General features: G+C 56.0%; 2 protein-coding genes across 2 annotated transcripts in view; both read right to left on the minus strand.

Moving 5' to 3' along the window:
• The window catches only part of TRAF7 (TNF receptor associated factor 7), a 28,969-nt gene extending 26,900 nt beyond the window's left edge, over nt 1–2,069 (minus strand). The window contains exon 1 of the mRNA XM_057371232.1: nt 1,965–2,069. The gene's annotated coding sequence lies outside the window, so the exon portion shown is untranslated. The remainder of the gene's footprint in view (nt 1–1,964) is intronic.
• Nucleotides 2,070–3,581: 1,512 nt separating this feature from the next.
• RAB26 (RAB26, member RAS oncogene family) overlaps nt 3,582–22,706 on the minus strand; it is a 27,167-nt gene continuing 8,042 nt past the window's right edge. The window contains exons 6-12 of the mRNA XM_057371264.1: nt 9,321–9,362; nt 8,589–8,655; nt 8,250–8,302; nt 6,705–6,770; nt 6,495–6,551; nt 6,192–6,268; nt 3,582–5,724 (exon numbers count right to left, since the gene is read on the minus strand). Coding sequence (XP_057227247.1) covers nt 5,622–5,724; nt 6,192–6,268; nt 6,495–6,551; nt 6,705–6,770; nt 8,250–8,302; nt 8,589–8,655; nt 9,321–9,362 — 465 coding nt within the window. The 3' untranslated portion in view covers nt 3,582–5,621. The remainder of the gene's footprint in view (nt 5,725–6,191; nt 6,269–6,494; nt 6,552–6,704; nt 6,771–8,249; nt 8,303–8,588; nt 8,656–9,320; nt 9,363–22,706) is intronic.

The following is a 22,706-nucleotide window of genomic DNA, read 5'->3' on the forward strand; positions in this document are numbered from 1 at the left end:
CGAGACAACTCATGGCTGAACCCTACTGAGGCTGCAAAGTGTTCAGCAGTGCCCAGGACCATCCCCAGGCACAGGGCAGAGCTGGCACCAGCACCAGCACAAGGTGCTCAGCGATATCCCAGAGCCTGCAGGGCTGCCCGAGGCTCCAGCAGCACCTTGGGATTGTGGAGCCCTGGGAAGGGAAGGGCTGACTTCAGCCAGGGGACACAAAAACTGCCCTGTGATGCCTCACATGAGGCTTTAGTCCATCAGAAGCTATGATGGAATGGTCTGGTGAGAGGCCACCCTGGGATCCCCTGGATCAGGGAACCAAACCGCCTGAAAACTATGGATTGGGGATTTTTAGCTTCCTTGAGTCCAAGCAATATCACAAAAATCCCCGTTTGAGTGTTAGCAGTGAAGGTACCAGCGTCCCCTGACTGGAAACACCACTTTGGCTCAGCTTTCCCACTTCCACAGRATAAAGCATTCCCTCCCTCAGGGCAGGGTCACCTGCACACAAACCAAACCCCAACACCAGAGCTTTTTGTGTGGATTCACCCTGAACCTTCTCTGCTCCAGACAGGGGACCCCAGGGCCTGGAGGGAATCCAGCAGACTGCAGACAATCCCTGCTCCCGCAGCTTCCTGCGTGATTTTAGGAATTTTCCTTGCCAGGGAAGGCTCTGGTTGGACATCAGRAGGATTTTTTYCATGCAAGGGGTTGTTCAACATTGGAAGGGGCTGCCCAGGGAGTGCCCATCCCTGGAAGTGGATGTGGCACTCAGTGCCCTGGGCTGGTGACAAGATGGGGATCAGACGGACACTGSGTGGACTCGATGATCTTGGAGGTGTTTTCCAACCTAAACAATTCTGGGATTTTGTGATCTTATACTACTTTTACTCATCAAGTCATTTCTGGAACCATCCTTCACCCCCAAGCCCTCTCCTGCAGCCCCACCATCCTCGCTGTGGCTGGAAGCTGAAACCACTGACAAACACTCCAGGCCAAAATGCAGCAGCTGTTTAAGAGGAACCCAACTGCTCAGCACAGGCTGAAAACACATCCCTGCGGGGAAAATGCACAGGGAGGCAAAATTAGAGTGCTGGAATTGAAACAAAGGCAAAGCAACGTTGCCAAAGTGGAAAAAACAACTGCTAGGTCACAGTTCTTAACCCAGCTACACCCTGGCATGGACAGCAGCCTGGACCTGGTGGGTTTTGGACACACAAAACGCAGCTCTTKTAACGCTCACCAGCCCCCAGTAGCACAGAGTCGCTGTGTTTGACCCCAACAGTGCTCAAAAGGAAGCTGAATCCAAAGAAAATCCTCCCTACTGCCCTTCCCAGCACATCAGCTCACGGATCAGACTGGAGCAAAGCGTTTGACAGCGTCTGTCACCAGGACAGGGGCCACAGCGGGAGGGGACAGAGCCCCAAGAGCTCGTTTGAAATGAGAAGAGGGCACAATTCAAAATCCGCTGCCTGATCCAGATCTGCAAATGTTCTGGGATAGCTGCGGAGATCTACCCCCAGATATCGCATATTCTGTATATTRTGGGACCAAAGCCCAGGGAAACGAGGTTACTGGGAGGGCAAGAGAGAACCAGCAGCAACACGTGCCGCGGTCGRACAAGGAATAGAGCAGAAAACGACAAAACTAAGCAGAAAAAGACAAAGCTCAGCAAAGCCTGCGCTGAGACCCAGCGAACACACCGGGAGGGCAGTGGGGACGGTGAGCGAGACCCGGGCGGGATTCACCGAGGACGAAATAGCACAGATAATGCTCGAGCTCCTCCGAGCGCCCCGACAGATCCATTGGCACCCCCAGACACACCCGGCGGACACGGGCCAGCCCCGGGATCCTTCACCGGCACCTCCCCGAACCGCGGCCCAGCGCCCCCGGCCCAGCCCGACCCGACCCGGCCCTTCCCGTCACGGAGCCGCCCGGCGCGGCCCGCCCGGCTCTCCCCGGCCCGTCCGTACCTCCCAGCGGCGGCGGCGGCCGCAGCGCCGGTGCCCGGTCCCGGCACATCGCGCCCGGGCCTGCTCCCCGCTGCCGCCCGGCCCGGAAGAGCTGTGCCCGGCGCTCCTCGGGACTTGTAGTCTCYTGCGCCGCTTCCTGCCCGTGCCGCCGCACCGCTTGGACTACAACTCCCAACAGCCCCCGCGGACAGTCACTCCATACTACAACCACTGTTGCTACTGGCTCGGCCCGGCCTCCTGCAGCGACCAATCAGACGGCGGCAACAGCCGCCTCGGGCCACGCTGCGCCGCGCGTCGCCATTGGCACGGGAGAGAGCGGCGGCCAATCAGCGCTGGGAGAGGTGGGGCGGCGGTCACGCGAACCGCTGACGATTGGCTGTGCCCACAGCAGYCTGACCAATAGCGGCGTCGCAGAGSCTATAAAATSTGTAGCGCGGACCACGTGCGGTCTTTCCAGCTTGAGGTGCGGGGTTGGACGGGTTGGGCGGGAGCGGGGCCGGTAACGGGGATATTACCGAAGGCGGGCCGGTGATGATCCACATTTACCTTTCTGACACCTCGTCTGAGGGCGGCGGGCGGCCGCAGCCCCTGCTGAGCAGCCACGACTGAGGTCCGCGAGTTCCGCGGCCCGGCTGGGCGGGCGGTGCGACTCCTCTCCCTCACGCGCTGCCTTCTCCCCTCAGGGCTCGGCGGGAACCGATCGCGACGTGAGAGCCGACGGTGGCGGCGTCCCGGAGCCGCCGTGCCCGATYCGCGGCAGGCCCCGGGGTTCTGGGCCGGTAAAACGGTGTCGCCTGTTCCGGTGTTGGCGGTAAGTGGGGCTGAGACCCGCGGGGAAACGCTGCTGCTCCAGCTCTGCAACGAGATGGCTCTTAAAGCACAAAGAAGCAGCTGCAGAATGGACTGGAGGAAGGAATTCGCCGAGTTTTCCTCATGGGTTAGTTCGAGGTGAATGTCCTGTCCAGACAGTAGGTTCAGTAGTGTGGTAAGTGAAGATTTACACTCTGAACTCTACGGCTACAGTGTGTAGATAGAGAATCTTTTTTTTCTGTTTAGCTCTGTGGAAGATTACAAGTTACTCCTATAATATTTTCCCGGTCTCAAGTCTAGCCTTATTTTTAAATGCTTTATTGCTGTATTGCTTTGGCTTCTATATAAAGCCAATTTTGTATCTTACAGGTGAATAAAGTTTTGAAAAGTTTGGGGTTTGCTTCTATCTTTAACAGTTTCCATCCACAGACTGAGTGGAAATTTTATGTGGGTACCCAGTGGAACTGGAGTGTGTTGAAATGTGCTGCACTTTGCACAGCCCCACTCCCTACATTGGAATTTTGGAGTCACTTATGTTGGAAAAGATCTTTAAGACCCAAGTCCAACAGCTGTGCCACATCCACATGGCTGTTACATCCCTTTGGGGATAGGGATTCTAACATTGCCCTGGGTAGCCGTGCCAGGGCTGGACAGCCCTTTTTGGGGAGAAATTCCCCCAATATCCAATCTTAACTGGGTCATTCCCCAGTTCTGCCGTGTGGATCCAGGTGGGTTCAAGGCTGTGCTGAACTATTTGAGTGGCAGTGCTGTGTATTTAGACAATCGAAACACCACTGTAGCCAGRGAGATTATTAAAAAATTTTATTAACAGGAATGAACCAAAAGCTGTAAACAAGAGCCAGCGGAAATGGGATGTTGCAGGTGAGGCCGAGTCCTTGCACATGGCTGGATGCACTGARCAATTAACTCGAATAATTAACGCTGCACTGAGCAATTCCACGTGGTGGCAGCAAAGGCCCATGGAAAAATCCCAAATGACCATGAGGAGGGGCTTTGGGGCCAGGCCACTGCAGGCACTGGGAAAACAGTTCCACATTGGGAACTGGTGCGTGGGGGAGAGGGGCTGAGCCTGCTCAGTTTGGGTCTAAACCACAAACATGGCTGTGAGGTCTCTGCTGTAGCAGAGTTGTGCTCCAAAGGGAAACATTTACATCTTCCTCATTTAAAGTTTTAGCTGGTTTTGGACCCACACTGAGTAGGAAGGGACCGGTTGTCAGCTTTGTCTCCCAGACAGATGCCAGTCTGTGAGGGAGAGGGAAGGCAGCAACCTGGAATTAGGAATCCTAACCCATTACGAATCCTAAGTTTTGCTTTTAGGGACATTTCTTGTCACCTTGGGATGGGGCTGTTGCTGCTCCAAGGGCAGAGYTGTTCCTGGCCTCTGCCAGGCTGATCCTACCCCACACAAAACCAAATTACTGGGATGAGGGAGCCCCTGACAGCCCCCCCATCACAGAGCTCAMCTGGCTGCTCCTAAGGGACTGGCAGCAGGGTTTGCCAGGAATGCAAATGCTCTTGCAGGAATGGGTTTTCCACAAGTGATTTTAAAATTTAAATCAGACAAGTTTAATACTTTTCTCTCCCTAAAATACTATTTAGGGAAAAAAATTGGTCCATTTTAAGATCCTTTTTTCACACTGTGAAGCTGTAGCTCCCTAAGGAGTGAAGCTCAGAGCACACAGGAGCTGCAAAGGCTCCTTATGCCGGTCAGGAAGGTGGTGCTTGAGCCAAAATGAGGGGTGGGGGCATCTGAGTCAGCTGCTGAGGGGGCTGGCACTGGCTGGAGGGCAAAGGATGGGTTAYTTTATTTCATTTGAAGAGGCCACCAAGGCTCAGTGCGGCAGGCACCTGCTGATGTGTGCGTGGAGTTTTCAAAGGGAAAAATTGCCAAAGGCCAAACACTTCATCGAGATTCAAATTTGTACTTAGAAGTGCAGCTTGACAAAAAAACAGCCAAAAGCCTGACACAGACCAAAGGGGTGAGGAGGCCCTTGAAGAGAGCTGGCAGGAGTCTGCAGCCTGTAAAATCACTGCCTGCAGCTTCCCCCCAGCTCTCTGCGGTGAAAAGAAAGCTGCCCAGGAGAACTTTGAAGATATCAAAGCATTGTTGCAGTCTGAAAACACCATCACACTTACAGGAAGGTATTTAGAATAAGCTGCAATACATTAGGTTTCTTCTCAAAGTACTAGAAACAGCAGAAGGGGGAGAACCAGAGCCTTTCCTGAAGAGATGAACATTGAGAAATCTCTGTACACAGCCAGGTGTGCAGGAGCTCACTCGGACAGACAGCCAAGCTCTGTCTTTGCAGGAACAGCAGAATCCCTCATTGTGGAAGTGTATCCCACCTCACAGGGATGGACAGACAGGAGAAACAACTACAAAATTGGCTGCCTTAAAACACCCTTCCTGCACACCCCAGGCCAGGACTCTCACAACTGAATTCCAGGTACACAAGGAAAGAAAAGGGAATTCAGGACTTTCTCCTACCCAGAAAGAATTCAGGACTTTTTTCCTCCTGGGCCGGGAGAAGGTGTTGGTTCCCCTGCATCACACCCTGGCTCTCAGGAAGGTTACAGCAGCCTCACAGAGCAGGCACAGAAGGAGACCCCAGCCCCTTCCCAAACACCCACCTCCCACCTGCGAGCCAGGTGGGAATGCCAGCGAGGGGAGCTGGAGCTGATGGGTGAGACGGGGCTGCAGAATCCAAGAGAACTTTTCCTGCTGCTCCTTTGCCCTGGTCTCAGCTGGCCTTCGGGGCAGACACAGACACGACAGACAGACATGCACACACTGCCCACGGGCCTGAGTCTCTGTACAAACACCTGTTAGGACCTGCAGCAGCCTGAGCCTCGCACTTCCTTCTTCACGTAGTCATGGAGCTTGAATTTGGGCTCGTTGGGCAGCTTCATGGACCTGTGCTTCAGCTCCCTGGGAAAGGGGAAAGGTGTTATTCTCATGCTGCTGCTTCTGGCAGGGAGAGAATTTTKTCTGGAAGAAGCTGGAGAGGGAGTTWGGACAAGAGCATGGAGGGACAGGGCAAAGGGGAATGGCTTCACACWGACAGGGCAGGGTAAAATGGGATTATTGGGAAGGAATTCTTCCCTGTGRGAGTGCTGAAGCCATGGCACAGGGTGCCCAGAGAAGCTGTGGCTGTCCATGGATCCCTGGAATTGTCCAAAGCCAGATTGGTTGGGGCTTGGAGCATCCTGGGATAGTTTAAGGTGTCCCTTCCCATCGCAGGGGATGGAACTGGATGGGCTTTAAGATCCCATCCAACCCAAACCATTCCAGGATTCTGTGATTCCAAGCTGCCTTGCCCAGCTCAGTTGAACTYAGCATGGCCTGGACACTGCTAATGTTCCCCCAATGGCATGGCCAGTGCTCTGGTCACTTACTTTGCGATGGCTGTGAACGCTAATTCCACATTGAGGCCACTTTTGGCACTGGTCTCCATGAAGGGCACTCCGTACTCCTGTGGGATGAGACACAGTGGTGTCAGGAATGTCACCAAGCATGTTCCCAAGGGCTCCCAGGGAGTAATTTTTGAGGACAAAGAAGTAGTGTTAGTGGAAACTTAGTGGAAGAAGAACAGATGAGGAGGAAAGGGAGAGCACAAGGGAAAAGCAGCCAAGTGCTCCCAGGTGTGTTTAGAGTCACACTGGTCTCCAGGTAGCCATATCCTCAGGTATCTCTCCTACCTTAGCAAGTTTCTCTCCATCTTCCCTTTTCACCACTCTGTCCTGGGCTGAATCCACCTGCAACAGAAATGAGAAAGAGCAGTTTGTGGTCATCTGGTAGGTCACCAGTAGGTACCTCCCTGTCCCCATATGCCCTGCCAGGCTCCCCTGCCCATGGCTCCAGTGTGGGAGGAAGAGGAGGCTCTGGCAAAGCCGTGGGGCCAGGCTCACCTTGTTTCCCAGCAACATGAGGACCACATCCTGCTGTGCATATTCATGGATCTCTGTCAGCCAGGCCTGGAGGGACACAGCCAAAGAGACAGGTTGGCAACAGCTCCAGGAGGAGGAGGARAACAGGAGTGATGGGGGCATGGATACCCTTTGTAGGCAATGTTGCCATCCCAAGCCATGCCAGGGATGTGATGTTCCAGGGATGATCCCTGTCAACAAGGAGGTATCCCCAAGCCCTGGGGGACCCACTTTGGCCGCTGCCAGATCCCCATTTCCCAGGGTAACAGCAGCCTTCTGCCCCCACTGTCTGTTCTGTATGCCCACAGGCGCTTGCAGGGCTTTGACCCCCATTCCCCCTYGGCTGGGACATTCAGACTGCACCTCCTTTTGGAGGACAAGGCAGAGCAGTGGCTCCAGGATGTGCCCTGTACCCATGYCCTGCATGTGCTGCCCCCATGCCAAGCACACTGATCCTGGCAGGCACCTGAACCGGCCTCCAGAGCCATGGGGTGACTTGCCTGCGCTCTAATCCAGCCTAATCTAATCAAACCTGCCCTAATTCCCTGTAAACCCTGTAAACTCCCGTGGTGTGAGCAGCTGCTTGCTGTCTCCAGTGCTGTGGCTGGGCTCACAGTGATCCCCAGTGGTCTCTAGTGATCCCTGCTGATCCCTGCTCCCTGCCAAGGGAAGGATGCTCAGGAGCAGGAGAGCTCCAGGCCCAGGGGATCAGGGGCTGTGGGAGCCCAGGAGCTGGTGTGACACATGACAGCGGTGGGGTGTTGGTGGCACCATGACACAGGGTGTTGGTGCAGGCACAGCTGCTCCCCACAGATGCACGCAGTGTTCTCATGGCTGGGACATGAGCAATTACATCCAGTCCAGTCAGGGGTAATTGCTCCCYGGGTCGGGACGTGCCCTGCCAGGGCTGGCACAGGTGGCCCCCAGCAGCCACATGGGGCCAGTGGGGTGAAGGGAGGGGACACTGAGTGCCCGYGTGTCCTGAGTCCCCCTCTGCCAGCTTGGAGAGCCCTCTGCCCCAGCACTGGTCCCCAGCAGCCCTGAAGGACCCAGGGGAGGAGGCAAACTCGRGCACCAACACCCCTCCAAAGCTGGCAGGAAGGGCAGTGGGCTGGGAGGTGATGTGACCCTCTCCCTGCCAGGTTTGGACTGAGGTGGGGGGACAGTGACGTGCCCAGCCCCAAATCACTGTGCCCTGAAGGAGCAGAGAGGGATGAGGGAGCAGCTCGCTGGGGAAAGCTCCCATGCTCAGCTACCGTGCCCAGCTTCCGCAGCAAGTTCTCTGCCAGTGCTGTAATTACACAGCGTTAATTGGCCGGAGCCGTGAATCCATCACCGTTTTATTTGCTGCGAAAGGGAAAACCTTCTCTGCCTGTCCCCTCCCCTCTTTGCAGGTGCTCAACAGTAACCACTGCCCTTCTGCCAGGGACCACAGCTTCCACCTCCAACACACATTTCCTCCTGTATGAACCCAGCCAATCACACATGAGGGACTAACAGCAGGAGGGCCCGGGGGTGCTGCTGTACCTGGATATTGTCGAAGGACGCTTTGTTGGTGACATCGTAGAGCAGGAGCAGGGCTGTGGAGAGAGGGACAGGGCATTAGTGCCAGTGCCAAGCTAAGTCCATGGCTTAAAACACTCTGCAAGCTGCCTGTGGGAGGTCACAGCTGCGGACATGAGGTCCCTGCTGTGAGATACAGAACAACRCACTAAAATCCAGCAACCCCTCACACTGCCGGTATTTGCAGAGCCTCCTCCATCCACGGCAGCTGCTTCCCGTGGAAAACCACTCCAGTGATTCCTGACTCACCTGGGCTGGAGTGGCAGCTCAGAGCTCCCCGAGAGCTGAGGTGGCTTTTCTTACCGTGGGCATCCCGGTAGTAGGCGTGGGTGACGCTGCGGAAGCGCTCCTGCCCGGCCGTGTCCCAGATCTGGAAGACAGAGGGGAGCAGAGGGATCAGACCTGACCACAACCCACCAAAACCAACACCAAAACCAGCCCAGCKGGCACGGTGCAGCCCCAGGAAACTTCTCCAGCTTTTGCTGCCAGGGACATTAATAGGAAAAATGACCAGAGGAATAAATATGGAAGCAGCATCTTCCCGCTCCTCAGCGTGGGGAYGCGATGTGGCCAAGGGCTCCCAACACGGCCCTTAATCAGAAAATCCATGGAGCAGATGGATGCATGGGGACCCTCTAATGTGATTTATCAGTCCTTAATGCAGCAGGAGGTTTGCAGAGTGCATGCTGCTGCCTGGAGGATCTGTGCTAATGGTGTTACCGAGCTCTGGGCAAAGGGCTCCGAGGAACCTTTGGGTCTCAGGGGCTGGAGCAGCTCTGGCTGCAGAGCAGCAGGGAGGCAGAAGGGCTGGGATGGGCATCACTGTGGCCAGAACAGCCCCCAGACCTGAGTAGGACTCTGCCAAGGTGACAGAGCAACCAGAAGGATCTGTAAGGCTGTCCCAGGGCAGCAGACACAACCACAGGGGGCAGAGATGGGGCCCCATTTTGGGGATGGCCCTCTGCCAAGGGACTTCACCCAGCTCTGAACACCCAGAGCAGCAAGGGAGATGCTCCCAGAGCCATGGGGACGTACCTGCAGCTTCACCTTCACCCCATCCACCGTCAGCACCTTGTTCTGAAAGAGAATGGAAACAGGGGTGAGGGGTGAGCGTGACTGCAGGATACCCAGGGTGACATAGCCTGCCCCCACCCCAGTCAGTGTTTGCCCCAAACCCTTAGGCTGATCCCCTCTCCTGCTTTTTAAACTCTCATCTGTCAGTCCCAGCACCTGCAGAGCCATTTGCACCATGGCCCAGCCAGAGGATCTCTCCCTGTATCAGCACAAGTTGCATCTCTTTGGGTACCAAAACCCTGGCAGTGCCAAGCCCAGCTCAGGCTGGAGACCTCCGGCCAAAATAATGAGCACCAGCATCCCACCTTAACRGCCTTCAAAAGACAGAGCCAGACACACCACATCCAGCCAGCAAATGAAAAATAACTCCTGCTCCTGACTCTTGGACTTGTTTTCCTCCCGGTTTATCTCTCAGGACTTTTTTCCCCACTGTTTTGCTTGGTTTTAGGAAAGGCGGAACAGAGGAGGAGAGGGGGCAGTGTCCCTCCACATGGGGTTTTCCCCAAAGTCACTTTCTGTGGATGTCCTGGCAGAGCTGGGAGCTCATGTGGGAGCCCATCAGTGCCCCTCAGGGTGGCTCGAGACAGATCCTGGGTGTGTCCCAGAGCAGCCACCACCCCAGCAATCCACACCAGCCTCTCCAAACAGTCAAGGAATGCAAGCCTACAGAGCAGCGGTCCCAGGGGAAGGAGCAGAGAAGAGATTAATTTGCTCRCCAGATCCATAGGAATTAGCACAGTAATCACTGGGACGTGCTGAAAACACGGCCAGGAAACAGCACAGCAGTGGGATGAGGCAGCTGGTGGCTGCTCCAGTGATAATTTAAATCCCATTTCCTCCATTTGCTCCGGAGCTGGTTTGGGGTGCCCCCATCTCCCTCGTCACATGGCCATGGCATGGCCAAGGCTGCCCTGACCCCAGCTGGGCTCCAACTCAGCCCTGGCTCATCCACTCCCAGCACTGGACACACCACCAGCCACTCCAGTGCCACCAAACCTTTGCCAAGATCCAGCCCTGCACATCCCACACTGTTCAGCACCCCTTCATGTGCTGGCGAGGCTCTCCACTGATGGTTTTAACGAGAGCAGAGGAAGCACTTCACCTCCTGCACATCTCCGCAAGGATCTGGCCAGGAGGAGAGGGCAGGAGCGAGCCAGAGCACTGAATCCTCCGTCTGCTCAGGCAGGCACAGGGAGACGGCCGAGGTTTATAAATACCTTCAAAGGCAGCGACTGAGATGGGGGAGAGAAGTGATTCACAGCCCCGGAGCTGTAAAAATAGGCWGCCAGGGAGYGGGGTGGGGGAGCTGGGAAGCACTYGGGGAGAAGCYRGGGYTCAGGGAGCTGGACARGCATTTAGGGCTCYCTGCRCGTGGAGCTGAGCCTTTCCCAGGATGTGACAGCAGCGCTGCTGAAGGCTTGAAGAGCCTAAAACCCAGGATCACTACTGCCACAAAGTGCTCCTGGATCTGGGGCCTCCAGGTGAGGAGGGACAGAGCTGTCCCCAGGATGGGACCACTGCCACAGCAAATGGCACTGAGCTGCACCTTCACATCATCCCCAGAGGATGGAGAACAGCCCTGCCCAGCACCTGGGCCACAGGTGAGACACAGCAGATGCATGTTCTGCAGGAGATCCACCCCGCAGGCACATCCCGCAGGCTCTGTCCTGGCACGATCCCACTGGCACATCCCGCAGGCTCTGCCCTGGCACAGTGCCATTCCAAACACCATTTCCAGTTTCCAGCACCACCTGTCAGGGACTGTGTCAGGGATGCCATGCCAGGCACTGCAGAGGAAGGAAAGGCGCTGTGTTTYGCCATCGGCCCCAAATCTCAGCACAAGAGGATGAGACACTTGGTGTGATGGATGGGACAAGGGACAAGGACACCAGAAGCATCACGTTAAAACCAGCACCCCCTCCCCATGGCCACACAAACACCTCCAGTTCAGAGTACGTGGCTGTGCCCAGGGACGTGGCCATGTCCCCAAAGTGGCCGTGCTCCAAGGCTGACAGACCATCATGGAGAACACGGCCCCAGCCCTGAGCATGGATCATCGAGGCCAAAGCCGCCTTGAAGCATCTGGTGAGCAGCCACAAAAGCTGAAGCTCCAAAGGTGCCCCACATGCACTGACCTCCACTTCAGGAGTTAATTAACACGGAGCCGGCAGCAACAGGAGTCACACTAATTACGGCTGACCTATATTTTAGGGAGGTAAATGCTTAGACCCAATTAAAGCCTGCRCATTGATTCAGCTGCTGCTGGACTAGGTTAGATAAAGAAATGGATTTCCTGGGGTCCGGGTGTGGGACAGAGCAAAGTTCCAGAGCCACCCAGAGCATCCCTCCTGCCTGCATCCCTGCCTGCACCCCAAAGAAGAGCACCCAGAGAAGCTGTGGCTGCCCCTGGATCTCTGGAAGCGCCCAAGGCCAGGTTGGACTGGGCTTGGAGCACTCTGGGATGGTGGAAGGTGTCCCTGCCATGGCAGGGGATGGATTCAGGTCCCTTCCCACCCAAACCACTCCAGGATTCCGTGATCCCTGCATGCTCTGTAGCACGGGTGGCTCCTCTGCGGAACACGGGTGAAGAAGCCAAGCAGAAGGTGGGAAGGACAGGGTGGGAAAGGCAAGAGCTGGGCTGGGAAAGAGCAGAGGCTGCTGCCAGCAGCACACACCAGCGGGGCTCAGATGAACCAGATGCCCAGGTCTCCCCCCGTACCGTGGCTAAGTGACTTTCCAGCTTCCAATTATTATTATTATTTTCTTTAAGGAGCTGCCTCAATTCCCTCCTGTCAGCCCTTCCAAGGCACAGCTGGGGGCTGCGATCGTAATAAGCATCCAAAGACAAAAGACGCCGTGTGTCAATGCACTGAGACGTGAAATGTGCTGCCAGCTCTGCTGGAGAGGGAGGGGCTGTGCTGCTCAGGGCTCCTTCCTCATCTCACCCCGTTTKTCAGAACAGAGGTAATGCTCCCAGCAGCCTCCTGCCACAATTCGGGCAGGAAAACCATCCCTGCACCTCGGCTCTGCTGTCACCCTTCCCAATTTTAGTTTTTATGTGTCCTTTTTCCTGGGGCGGTACAAGCGTTATTAAAATCTTGTCTAGAAGGGACCGCACTGGAATGTCTGTGGTGCCTGGGGCGGACAAACACGATGCTCCGAAGTTAAATAATCTTCAGGACATCAGATAAACAAAGTTGGAACCTTGCAGATGCAGGAGAAATTAAATTACCAAGTGCAGATGGTCGTCAATTAGGAGCARCATTATCACACAGCCAGGCCCCGCTGGCTGCAGCCCTGGCACCATCCCACGGCCCRGGAGCAGGAGGGAGGGAGGGGAAGGTGATGGAGCGAGACCGTGCTGCTCCTGGAACGTGCACAGACRCTGCTCCCACACCAACACGGTGCTGCCACCCCACCAAATGCCATTCCCTCGGGTCACAGGGTCCCCACCGTGCCAGCGAACCCCACTGGGAGCAACTGGCACATCCCCAAGTGCCCGAGTGCCACTGGAGCTGCAGCACGACCCAGCATCAGCACTGACAGCCCGGCCTCTCCCAGCTCTTACACGCATKAACTCATTAATTAAAGCCTTTTAAGTTAAATTGGATACATGGATCAATTTGCTTCACAATCGACTGGACAAATGGGAAGCTGCTCRCTGACACCTCTCAGGCTCCAGGCAGGAACACCCACCCCCGCTCCCCGGAGCTGTGATGGGTGCTGGCTCCAGTGGTTCTGCCCAGGAGCACCCACCTGAGCATCCCTTGAGCAAGGCTCCCCTTTAACCATGGAAAAGAAACCCCCAAATGTCATTATTGAYCCTTGGAGGCATCTCCTGGGCCTGAGGGGGGGGCAAGTTCCTGTCACAATGGGGATAAATGGCCTTAGTGACTGTAGATCAAAGCAGGTGCAGGCGCTGGGGCAGCACAGAGTTAATTAGTGCCAGTAATGAGCTGTGGGATTGACAGTGCAGCCACMCAGAAATGTCATTAGGTTGTGGTGTCACCGGGCCAGGCCACCCAGGAGCGGGGGATGGATTGGGTTATCCTGCATTTCAGGAAGCCAGGAGAAASCCAGCAGAGGAGAACTGGCTGAAGGGACGTGGGAGCAGCCCAGCTCTGTGCCAAGGCCAGCCCGGGATCCAAATCCCCACCCCGCAAAGCCCAGGGAGCTCCTGCGAGCACAAACACTCCAGGAGGAAATGGGATGAGTTGTGATATAGCAGACACACAAATAGCCACCACCTCCGACGGCGGCTGCAAAAATAGATCAAGGATCGATATGGAAATCTGCCCAAAACAGCAGGACACTGCATTAAATTTGCTCGTTAAAACCCTGATGTTTTCCCACACATGCGCAGCCAGGGAGCAGCTCCCGGTGTTCAGCATCTCTCCAGGCACAGCACCCGTCTCGGGGACATCCCAGCCCATTGCCAAGGCCAGGGAACCAGGAGMAGCCCCACTCTGCCCCCTCAGTGCTCCAAAAACCTTCAAAATCCAAGCAGCTCCTGCTCCAAACAGCCTGGGGCAGCAGGTGCAGCATAGCCTGGCCATCGGCACCTCTACAGAGAACACAGCCAGCCCACTGCTCCAGCCTGGGCAAAACCCTTCCAGGAGCACATTCCCTGCAGGAGAGGGGAGGGAATGGCCTGATGCTGTGCTGGAACCAGCAGAAAACTCTGCAATGGGGAGAGTGGGGAGGGACGTTGGCTGGAGGCAGGGCTGGGCCATGGTGTGCTGGACGTGCTGTCCCAGGCACTGGGAGTCACATTCAGGGATCTTCCTCCTCCTCCTCCTCATCTGTGCCACCACCAGAGACATCCCCGTGCAGCCCCAGCATTGCATGGAGACCCGGGTGGCCAAAACACCCCGACACGGTTCCCTCTGCCTCTTCCCAAACATCTTTCCGTCAGAGAAAAATCCCAACCATCCATCTCCCAGGCCAGCCGATTAATTCCTCAGCAGCTCTGTGCTTTTGCACTCTGCAGCTAAAAATAGAGACTCCTGCCTTGGGATGTTTTCCTCCCCAGGCCTCGCACACTCCTGCCCGCAGCCGCGCCAGCGCCGCTGCCAAGATCCTTTCAGAACCCACAGTGTGCTGGGGCTGGCTGCTCAGCTCCTGCTCAGCTCCTGCTCAGCTCCTGCTCAGCTCCTGCTCAGCTCCTCGGCACATCCCAGGAAATGCACATTAACACCAGCCCTTCACGGCACACAGCGCTTCCAGCCTGCCCTGCTGCCAGAGCTGTCCCAAAGCCACCCCACAGCCCCCTGGAGGGGTCACCCCACTGTGTCCACCCTGCCATATCCAGCCAGGAGAAGCCACCAGCCTGTCCCTACAGAAATGCCCCCCACTCCCGGTCTCCAGGTGGGCACAGCCCCTTCCCCGCAGCACCCAGCAAGAGCCCCAGGGATGGCAGCAGCACCAGCCTTTGTCCAGAGCTGTGTTCACTACATTAAATCCCAATTAACATCTCCCTGACTGCCAGCCCTGCRCAGATAAGAGTCCAGGCTCTTGTTCGAGCAGACACACTGAAGAATTAGTGACTTATCATCTCCTAGTCACATCAGTCTRCAAATAAAAGGGTTTTCTGGCAAGRAGAGAATCCTGTCTTAGGGACAGATTAGAGGTAAGAGGATCTGCTTAGGATCATGCATTTCAAATTCAGCCCTGCTCTGCTTCTTGGCATCGCCCACAGTCCCGGGTGGGGGCCATGTTCCCCCCCAGCCTGGCTGCTCCGTGCAACCTGTAAGGTCCTGGCATGATCTGAAGTGTGGTTCCTTGAGGGAGGCACAGGCCGGTGAGACTTGAGGCTTCCAAGCCCCATGGGGCTGCTCAGGCTCACCCCAGCAGGAGGGAGATGGGACTGTACGAGGTTCTGACATGTCCCCATCACCTTGGAGTGAGCTGTGCCCCAATCCCACAGGCAGGCAAAGAAACCCACCACCAAAATCCCTCAGAATCCTCAGGATCTGCTACAGCCACCCTGGAAAACAGAGCTGCCAAAAAGGAACGGCCAGCAGGAAGGCTGCAGCCCACCCCTGAAACTCCAGCACACGGCCAGTTCCTGTGATGGGATGGGATGGGATCCATGGGATGGGATCCATGGGATGGGATCCATGGGATGGGATCCATGGGATGGGATGCTCCCCACTCGGAGATGCTCTGCACAGCTCCCCCATTGCCCTGCACTGCATTACTCACCCCTTCCATCTCTTTTCCCTCTACTTTATAAAAGAAGGGATATTTTTGTAAATATCCCTGCTTGCTTCTAAACCAGGAAGCCTTGGAAACAAAGGGGGCAGAGATGGCTCATGCAGATCCGTGCCAATACTGGCAATAAGTAATGTAGCGCCCAACATATTTATCTTCATTTTCCTCATCAAGGACATGCCACGCGGCAGAGCTGAGCAGGGATCTCCACGGAACATTTATTGCTCTATCATTTCTCATCTGAAGCAAACACGGCCCTGTCAGTGCCACAGAGATGAAATATGGCTCATCAGGTCCTGTTAGACAGGGAATCGTTTATTTGGGGAGAAATAAAGCCTTGCAGCACTTTTCTGACCCCTTTAGGTCTTTTCCAACCTAAAYGATTCTAGGATTTGCCTCAGTGACTGCAGCCAGCCCTGGGCTGAAAACTTGACTGAAGTTTCTGGGAAGACTTTACAATCCAATTAAGAAAAAATCAGGGCTGAACATCCAGCAGCAAACACTCTGTCAGCACCCAGCAGTAACGCAGCAGCGTCTGCAGACAGCACTGCAAACAGCATTATTAAAGAGCACTTCTCATCCCTRAAGAAAATGAAATCCCCAAAGACCTGACAAAGGAATCTGTAGCTTTTTATCCCAAACACTCCCATCCTTCACCCACAGCCAAGGCAGACAGCTCCCAAAAGCTGCATTTTTGCTGTGCAGCAAACCTGAGCCAGATCCTTTGGAGGATTCAAGGAAAAGAGAGCGGCGGAACAACTCTGATGAGATTTTCTGATGGCTGTACAAGTCCAGCCAGCCCCTGGGACTGGCACCCAGTGCTCCCGGCTACCACAGCCCCTCTCTGCAGGGTGCAGTGGCAGCAGGGATGGCCAGGGCTCAAACACAGCGAGTCCTGGCCCTTTCTCTGAGGGCAGGACCCACCTCAATCCTGTGGCCACTCCCCAAAGTCTAGGTGAGCATTCTGAGGTTTCTCCCGCTCCTCACTAACCACAGCAGTTCCACTTGGCCATAGTGGCAATGCCACCACGCTCCTGCCTGGCCATCTGCCCCTTGTGCAGGAAATGCCCCTAGGACAGAGCTGGGGGCACAGGGCTGAGTGGGCAGAGTCCCTGCTCATCATCCCTCTGCCAGGGCCGGGGTGGCCTCTCAGTCCCACCCACAGGTGGCCCAAGGCAGAAGCCACAGCACAGGAGCATTCCTGATGCTCCCAGYACGGGGCTCTGCCAGCGCAGGCACCACGGAGACAAAGCTTTGATCTTTGCAAAGCTTTTCCTTCTCCCTGGCAGCACTCCCAGCTCTCCCATTTTCTGCTCTACTAGAGCAGGCTCTTCCCAAGGTTTGGGCACCACTGAGAGCCCCGGGAGATGCAGAGGTGCTGAGGAATTGCAGCACGCTCAGCACATCACTGGTGCTTCCATACCAAAACCACTCCAGACAGTCAAACCAGTTTGGCTAATCCAACTCCAACATTTGTTCTCCTGGCGTGGGGCTCTGGAGCAGAGCTGCAAGCCAGGATTGTGCTAGGAAATCACCCCAGGGAGGCAAAACACCCCAAATCCTTCACTGTGGGTGCTGGAGGGCTGGGCAGCAGCACAGACCATGCTCCMAGAAAGCCATTCCAAGGCTTTGCCAAAAGGTGCCCTTTTACAGATAAAACTGAACCAAAACCCACAYGCAGACACCTCGATTTTTCTGTGGCACACTTGGGAAGCCCAGCCTCAGCCAAGAGCTGCAGCTGGAGCAGCTGGGTGCTCAGGAGAGGATTTCCACCCGGACACTGAGCTGTGGGGCTGATCCCTGTAGAACCCGCCCTGCCAGAGCTGTCCCCAGCTGTCGGGAGCTATCGGCCCTCACGTGTGCATTATTCAGGAGGGAAAACCACATCTGCCAGGCGTTARCGCTTGCTTGGGAACAAAGTTATTTTTGGCATTGTCGAGCGCTTCTGCCGTTAATTCATGCACATTTATAAGTGCAGCTCATTAATGGGTTGGAGGAAGTTCGGGCTGAGCCACAGAGCCACACAAAGATGCCAGCCCTTCACCGGGGCTGTGGGACTGCCCAGTGCTGCTGCCAAATCCGGGCTCAGCCCTAAAAACCGGCACCGGGAGTAGCAGCAATCCCCCGGCTCATCCTCGGGGAGAGGAGAACGGGGCGATGCGGAGCCCGGGGGTCGMAGCTCCCCAACAGCTCCCGGAGCCRAGTGTGCTCAACACCAGGGAAAAAAGATAAACCAACGAAAGCTCGGCCATCTGGCTGCAGGAGCGGCAGGAAGGGCTCCCCGTGCTCCCGAGAAAGGGTCGGGATTGACCCCGCACTGCGGATGGACACTCATCCAGGCATGGCTCCCCTCTGACAGGGAGCTCCCCGGGCTTCACCACAACCCCCCGGCAGCGAGGCCGGGCTGAATTATTCATCCACACATGCAGCTGTGTTTTTCTTAATCATCAGCTCCGAGGAAGCAGCGAGGCACGGAGGCACCGGTGGGACCGGCTGCTGGCGAATGGCACGGGACGCAAATCCAGCAATTTCTACCCAATTCAGCATCCAGCGCAGGGCAGGATCCTCGCCCGTGGGGTTTGCACTCCCCAGACAGGCTGGAGCTCCCCAGGTGCCTCCTGCACTTGGCTTTGGGGGGAAAGAAGATCATGAACAGGGAGTCGGTGCAAGGCTGGGAACGGGGCTCGGCAGGGTCGGTGCCACGCACCAGGGACGGTCCAGGCTCGGTCCCGGTGAGGAGAGGACCCCCGGCTCCCCCTCACCCCCAGAGCTCGGGGCTTGTCCCCAGGAGCGGCGTTAATGCCACAGACCCGAGCGAGGAGCCCTCGCCGGCGGGATCGTTGCCGTGGTGATGCTGCGCAGGCAAAGCTGGAAAAGCCAAAGCCTCCATTTCCCCAGCGCRTCGCTGAGCCCGGGAACATCGGGGCTTGGCAGGCAGGAGGAAAGTGTCCCCAGACACGGGCAGATGGCACAGGGGCTGGCCAGGTGGGCGCGATGGCTTTGTGGCATCTGACCCAGGCATGGCTCTCACCACTCCTCTCCTTTCAATTCATTAAATAGAAAAATCCCACACGAAATTGAAGAAAACCTGTCCAGGTGTTCACACCAGGACCAGGCACATTCTCAGAGACAGGCTGATGGTTTTATGGCCCCTGGAAGATGACCCTTCCTGCCTGCTGACCTCCCACAGGTAGAACTGACCCAACCCCATCACACCAACGCCTTCCTCGGGCTTGGCAGCATCACTGAGACCCCCAGAGCACCCTGAACTCCTCCTCACCCTGGGACAGCCACGGCCCAGGGCAATGGACATCACCCTTTAAAGCTGAAGCACACGAGCTCCCAGCTCCTGTTAGTTACGATCAGGGAGAAACAGGTTTTTTCCCAGTGGAGGCATAAAGATGAATTATTTGCTGTTGTTTCCCAGAGATTCACCAATGCCTCAGGGCAATGACTCGGTGCTGAGCCAGGATTAAAAATTCTGTATGTCCCTGGTAGACAAACAAAGCTGTGTGAGCTCCAGGGCTCCTCTGGGATCCCAAGCTGGGGAGTTCTGTCCCTCTGGGATGGAACCAGGGGCCGCAGGGGCAGTGTCCAGCTGTGCCCGGCAGTGACACACGGTGGCACATGGTGGCACAGTGCAGACCATCCATTCTCCAGGGCAGGGATGGCCCCATGGTGACAGCAGCACAGTGTTTTGCTTCCCAAGGYTCTGCCGGTGAATCCCTGAATCCCTAAATCCCCCACTGCCACAGGAACGGTGTGTGCCCATCCCCATCCAAGGACAGGGACAGCTGCTGAGGCACACACCCACCACGGCTCCTTCCCCATAAACACAGCTCTGCCCTGCCCAGATGGGGCTGGTTTTTCCTATTTTTTCCCAAGGACAATGACCTGCCAGCACTCACTGTTCCAGGCTTTGGCTCAGTCGWTTGCTGCCCTACCCCTGGCCATGGTGATCACAGGGGCCAGCAGAGCCCCATGGATGGCACYGACCCCATGGCTCAGGGCTCAGGGAAGCAGCTCTTTGGGGAAGGGGGAAAAGGGAAAGGCATTTTTCAGGGAAGAACAACACCCAGCGAGCTCAGCTGGAGTCAGCTCCTGCCCCTGCAGCMATCCCAGCACTGCCAAACCCGGGGCTGGCACCACATCCTTCCCCACAGAGATCATCAACATCTGCCCCAGGAATAACCCAAAGCCTGCTGGGAGCAATCATTAATTAACAAAAYGAGGCAGTGGCTCAGCAGAGAGGCAGCAAGGGCTCAGGGGATCACAGGAGCTGAGCGAGGCAGAGCAATGGGGCAGGGATGCCCTAAATGCCCATCCTGGGGGCAGTAGCGGGGTTAGGGACACCCTAAAACCCACCTGTCCCCCATTTTCTGGCCACCTTCCCTCTGCTTTCAAAGAACAACCCAGTTCTGCACAGCTGAATTCAATATTTTGTCACAAATAAAAGATGAAAGTGAAATTAAGCCAAATGTATTCCATTAAATATTCAAACCATTTAGACTTACTCTGGCCCCATTTAAATGTTTTACTGACTATGAAATGCTCCCTCACAGGTCCTGGCAGYGGGAGCAGATCCAGCCCGGCTCAGATCCATGGCAGTGGATGCTCCAGTGCCCAAATTGGCCTCTCCAGGGCCAATTTCCCAGCTGGCAGCAGCCAGAGAGGAGCCAAGACAGCACAGCCGTGTGCCCACAGCCTTCCTCAGCCCGAGCTCCTGCTCACCCTGCTCCTTCACGGTGGAGCAGGGCAGGAGCAGGGGTCTGACCCACAGCCCCACACACACCATGGATGGGTGGGAATTGCATTTCCAGCTGAGTTTCCCATAGTCCCCATCCTCTGTTGGGGTTTTGGCTCCCACACTGCTCTGACCAGRAGGATACCAAAGCAGATCATGCTGAGCACATTTACAACCTCCCTCCCTCCACCAGCACCTCCCGTTTGTGTTTTCCTTCCTTCTGGCAACTCCTGAGCTTCCCAGGCCTTCTGCTCTCACCCTGAGCTACATAAATCCATTATTCCAACAGAACAGACAGACCTGCAGGGACAACAGCTACCAACGTGCACCAGGAAGCCACCAAGCACCAGCAGGGCTGCAGGAGCCTGGGAGACCCAGGTGCCCTTCCAGAAGCTTCTCCCAAACCCCACCTCCCCAGCGCTGTCACAGCAGCTGAAATGGATGCAAAATTCCACATCCAAACTATTCTGGGTGGTATTTCTGACACCAAGGAGGTGGAGAAGGCACCTTCCCACCACCCTGCAAAGAGGATGAAGCTGGTTAAGAGTTGTCTTAACCAGGTTTTGGGGCTTGCTGCCACTCCAGCTGCTCAAGCACTTCTTTGCTTTGATGACATTCATCTTCCTCCTCTGCCTCCCCCAGGGCAGGAATGGAGTCCCTTGTCCGCTGGGATCCCTGCTTGCACATGGAGATTTGAATCTTCCTGGGGTGCTGCAGGACTGGGGGTTATCCTTTCTCAAAAGCAAGAGGCAGAGGAAGATGAATAAAAGCGCGGGAGCTGCGAGGAGCCGCCACGGGCACCGCTCGCAGCATCTCTTGGCAACTGAGCCCCTGCATGCAAATGACAGGCACAGACTGCAAAGCTCTGAGTGTCCCTCTGCAAGGGAGGGAGCAGCCACGGGAGGAAAATCAGGGCCTGGCTTCCCAAGGAAAATGGATATTTGCCCCCCTGAGAGCCCGTTCTGGGAGCAGGGAACAGGCACCAGCAGCAGCTGTGGGGCAGCAATGTCCCCAGGGCACAAAGGGTGAAACCCTGGCGTGTGACAAATGCTGCCTTCCCTGGGCAAGGCTGCCAGGACCTGGCTCCACCTGCCAGGACCTGGGCACAGCTGGTCCCCACAGCACCAGTGACAGCCTTGTCTCCATCCCCTGGAACCARAAGGGGTGGGAGCATCACAGGAATCACCAGAGACTCCTGGAATGGTTTGGGTTGGAAGRGACCCTAAAAACCATCCAGTTSCAACCCMMTGMCAAGGGCAGGGACACTTCCCACTAGACCAGGTTGCTCCAAATCCCATCCAGCCTTGCCTCGGACACTTGCAGGGATGGAAATCTGCTCTGGGCAAATTGAGCCTAGCTCTCTGTACAGTGAGAAATGCAAAAACATGAAATCAGCTACTGGCTGCTATTAAAATTCATCCAGCAATTGGAGCTGCAGAACCAACTGATTTTCAGACAAAGAGCTGCTGGAAACGCACAGAAAYACRGAATGGTTTGRKTTGGAAGGGACCTTAGAGGTCATCCAGTTCCAAGCCTTTGCCATGGGCATACCCAAGGTGGGAGCTCAGGCACCCCCTGCCCACTCCTTCCCCACCTTGGTGGCACCTGTGTCACCACTGGCACGGCAGCCCCATGGAGGGGAAATTGGTCCAAGCAATGCAGCAGCATCAAGATGCTTCGCCCAAGGAAAGGCTACTTCCCTCCAATGCTCCAGCCTTTAGACCAACCCGAACCCACCCCCCTGCAGCAAACCCCCATCCTGACCCTACAGAACAAGGCAGAGACTGAACACTCTGCCCAGTGCCCAAGTTACTTTCCTCCAACATCCAGAGCTAATTTTGCACAGAAAGATGCTGAAATTAATTTATTTCCATTTCTTTCTTCTGGCCTAAGCAGCTCCCCTCCCACTTTTTCCAGACTGATCCATCAGAAAACGAGCCCGGCTAATGCTCCGTGCCAACCGCTGAGATAAAAGCCAGCCCTTGGCTTTCAGGAGACTCCAGGTTGCTCCAGCCCTTCAAAGGGAGGCACCAGGCAAAGCTGGTGTGGGAACCTTCTGGGGACCAGAGCATCATCCCAGGAGCAGGGGYGTGGGTGCCCACTGAGGACCAACAGATGCTCAGAGCACCCACACCCCTTGCCCAGCACACAGACACCAAGGGCCAGTGCTGGGGAATCCAAACCATGGCCATGGTGACTCTGCACACCCTGCCTGGCTGGAGCAAAAGTTCCCCTCCTGCTGCAAAGCCCAGCTTGCTGAGCAGCCCCTGGAAAGGGGCACAAACACAACAGAGAATCAGCAGAGGTGCAACCAATCTGCCATGTGAAAAAAGGCCACATTACACAGCGCTGATTCCACCCCTGCACAGCGCAGGGCTGAGTGTAATCAG

The sequence above is a fragment of the Malurus melanocephalus genome, unplaced genomic scaffold (genome assembly GCF_030028575.1).
Source record: "Malurus melanocephalus ecotype Western Australia unplaced genomic scaffold, MMel_1.1 scaffold_143, whole genome shotgun sequence".
NCBI classification, from domain to species: Eukaryota; Metazoa; Chordata; class Aves; order Passeriformes; family Maluridae; genus Malurus; species Malurus melanocephalus.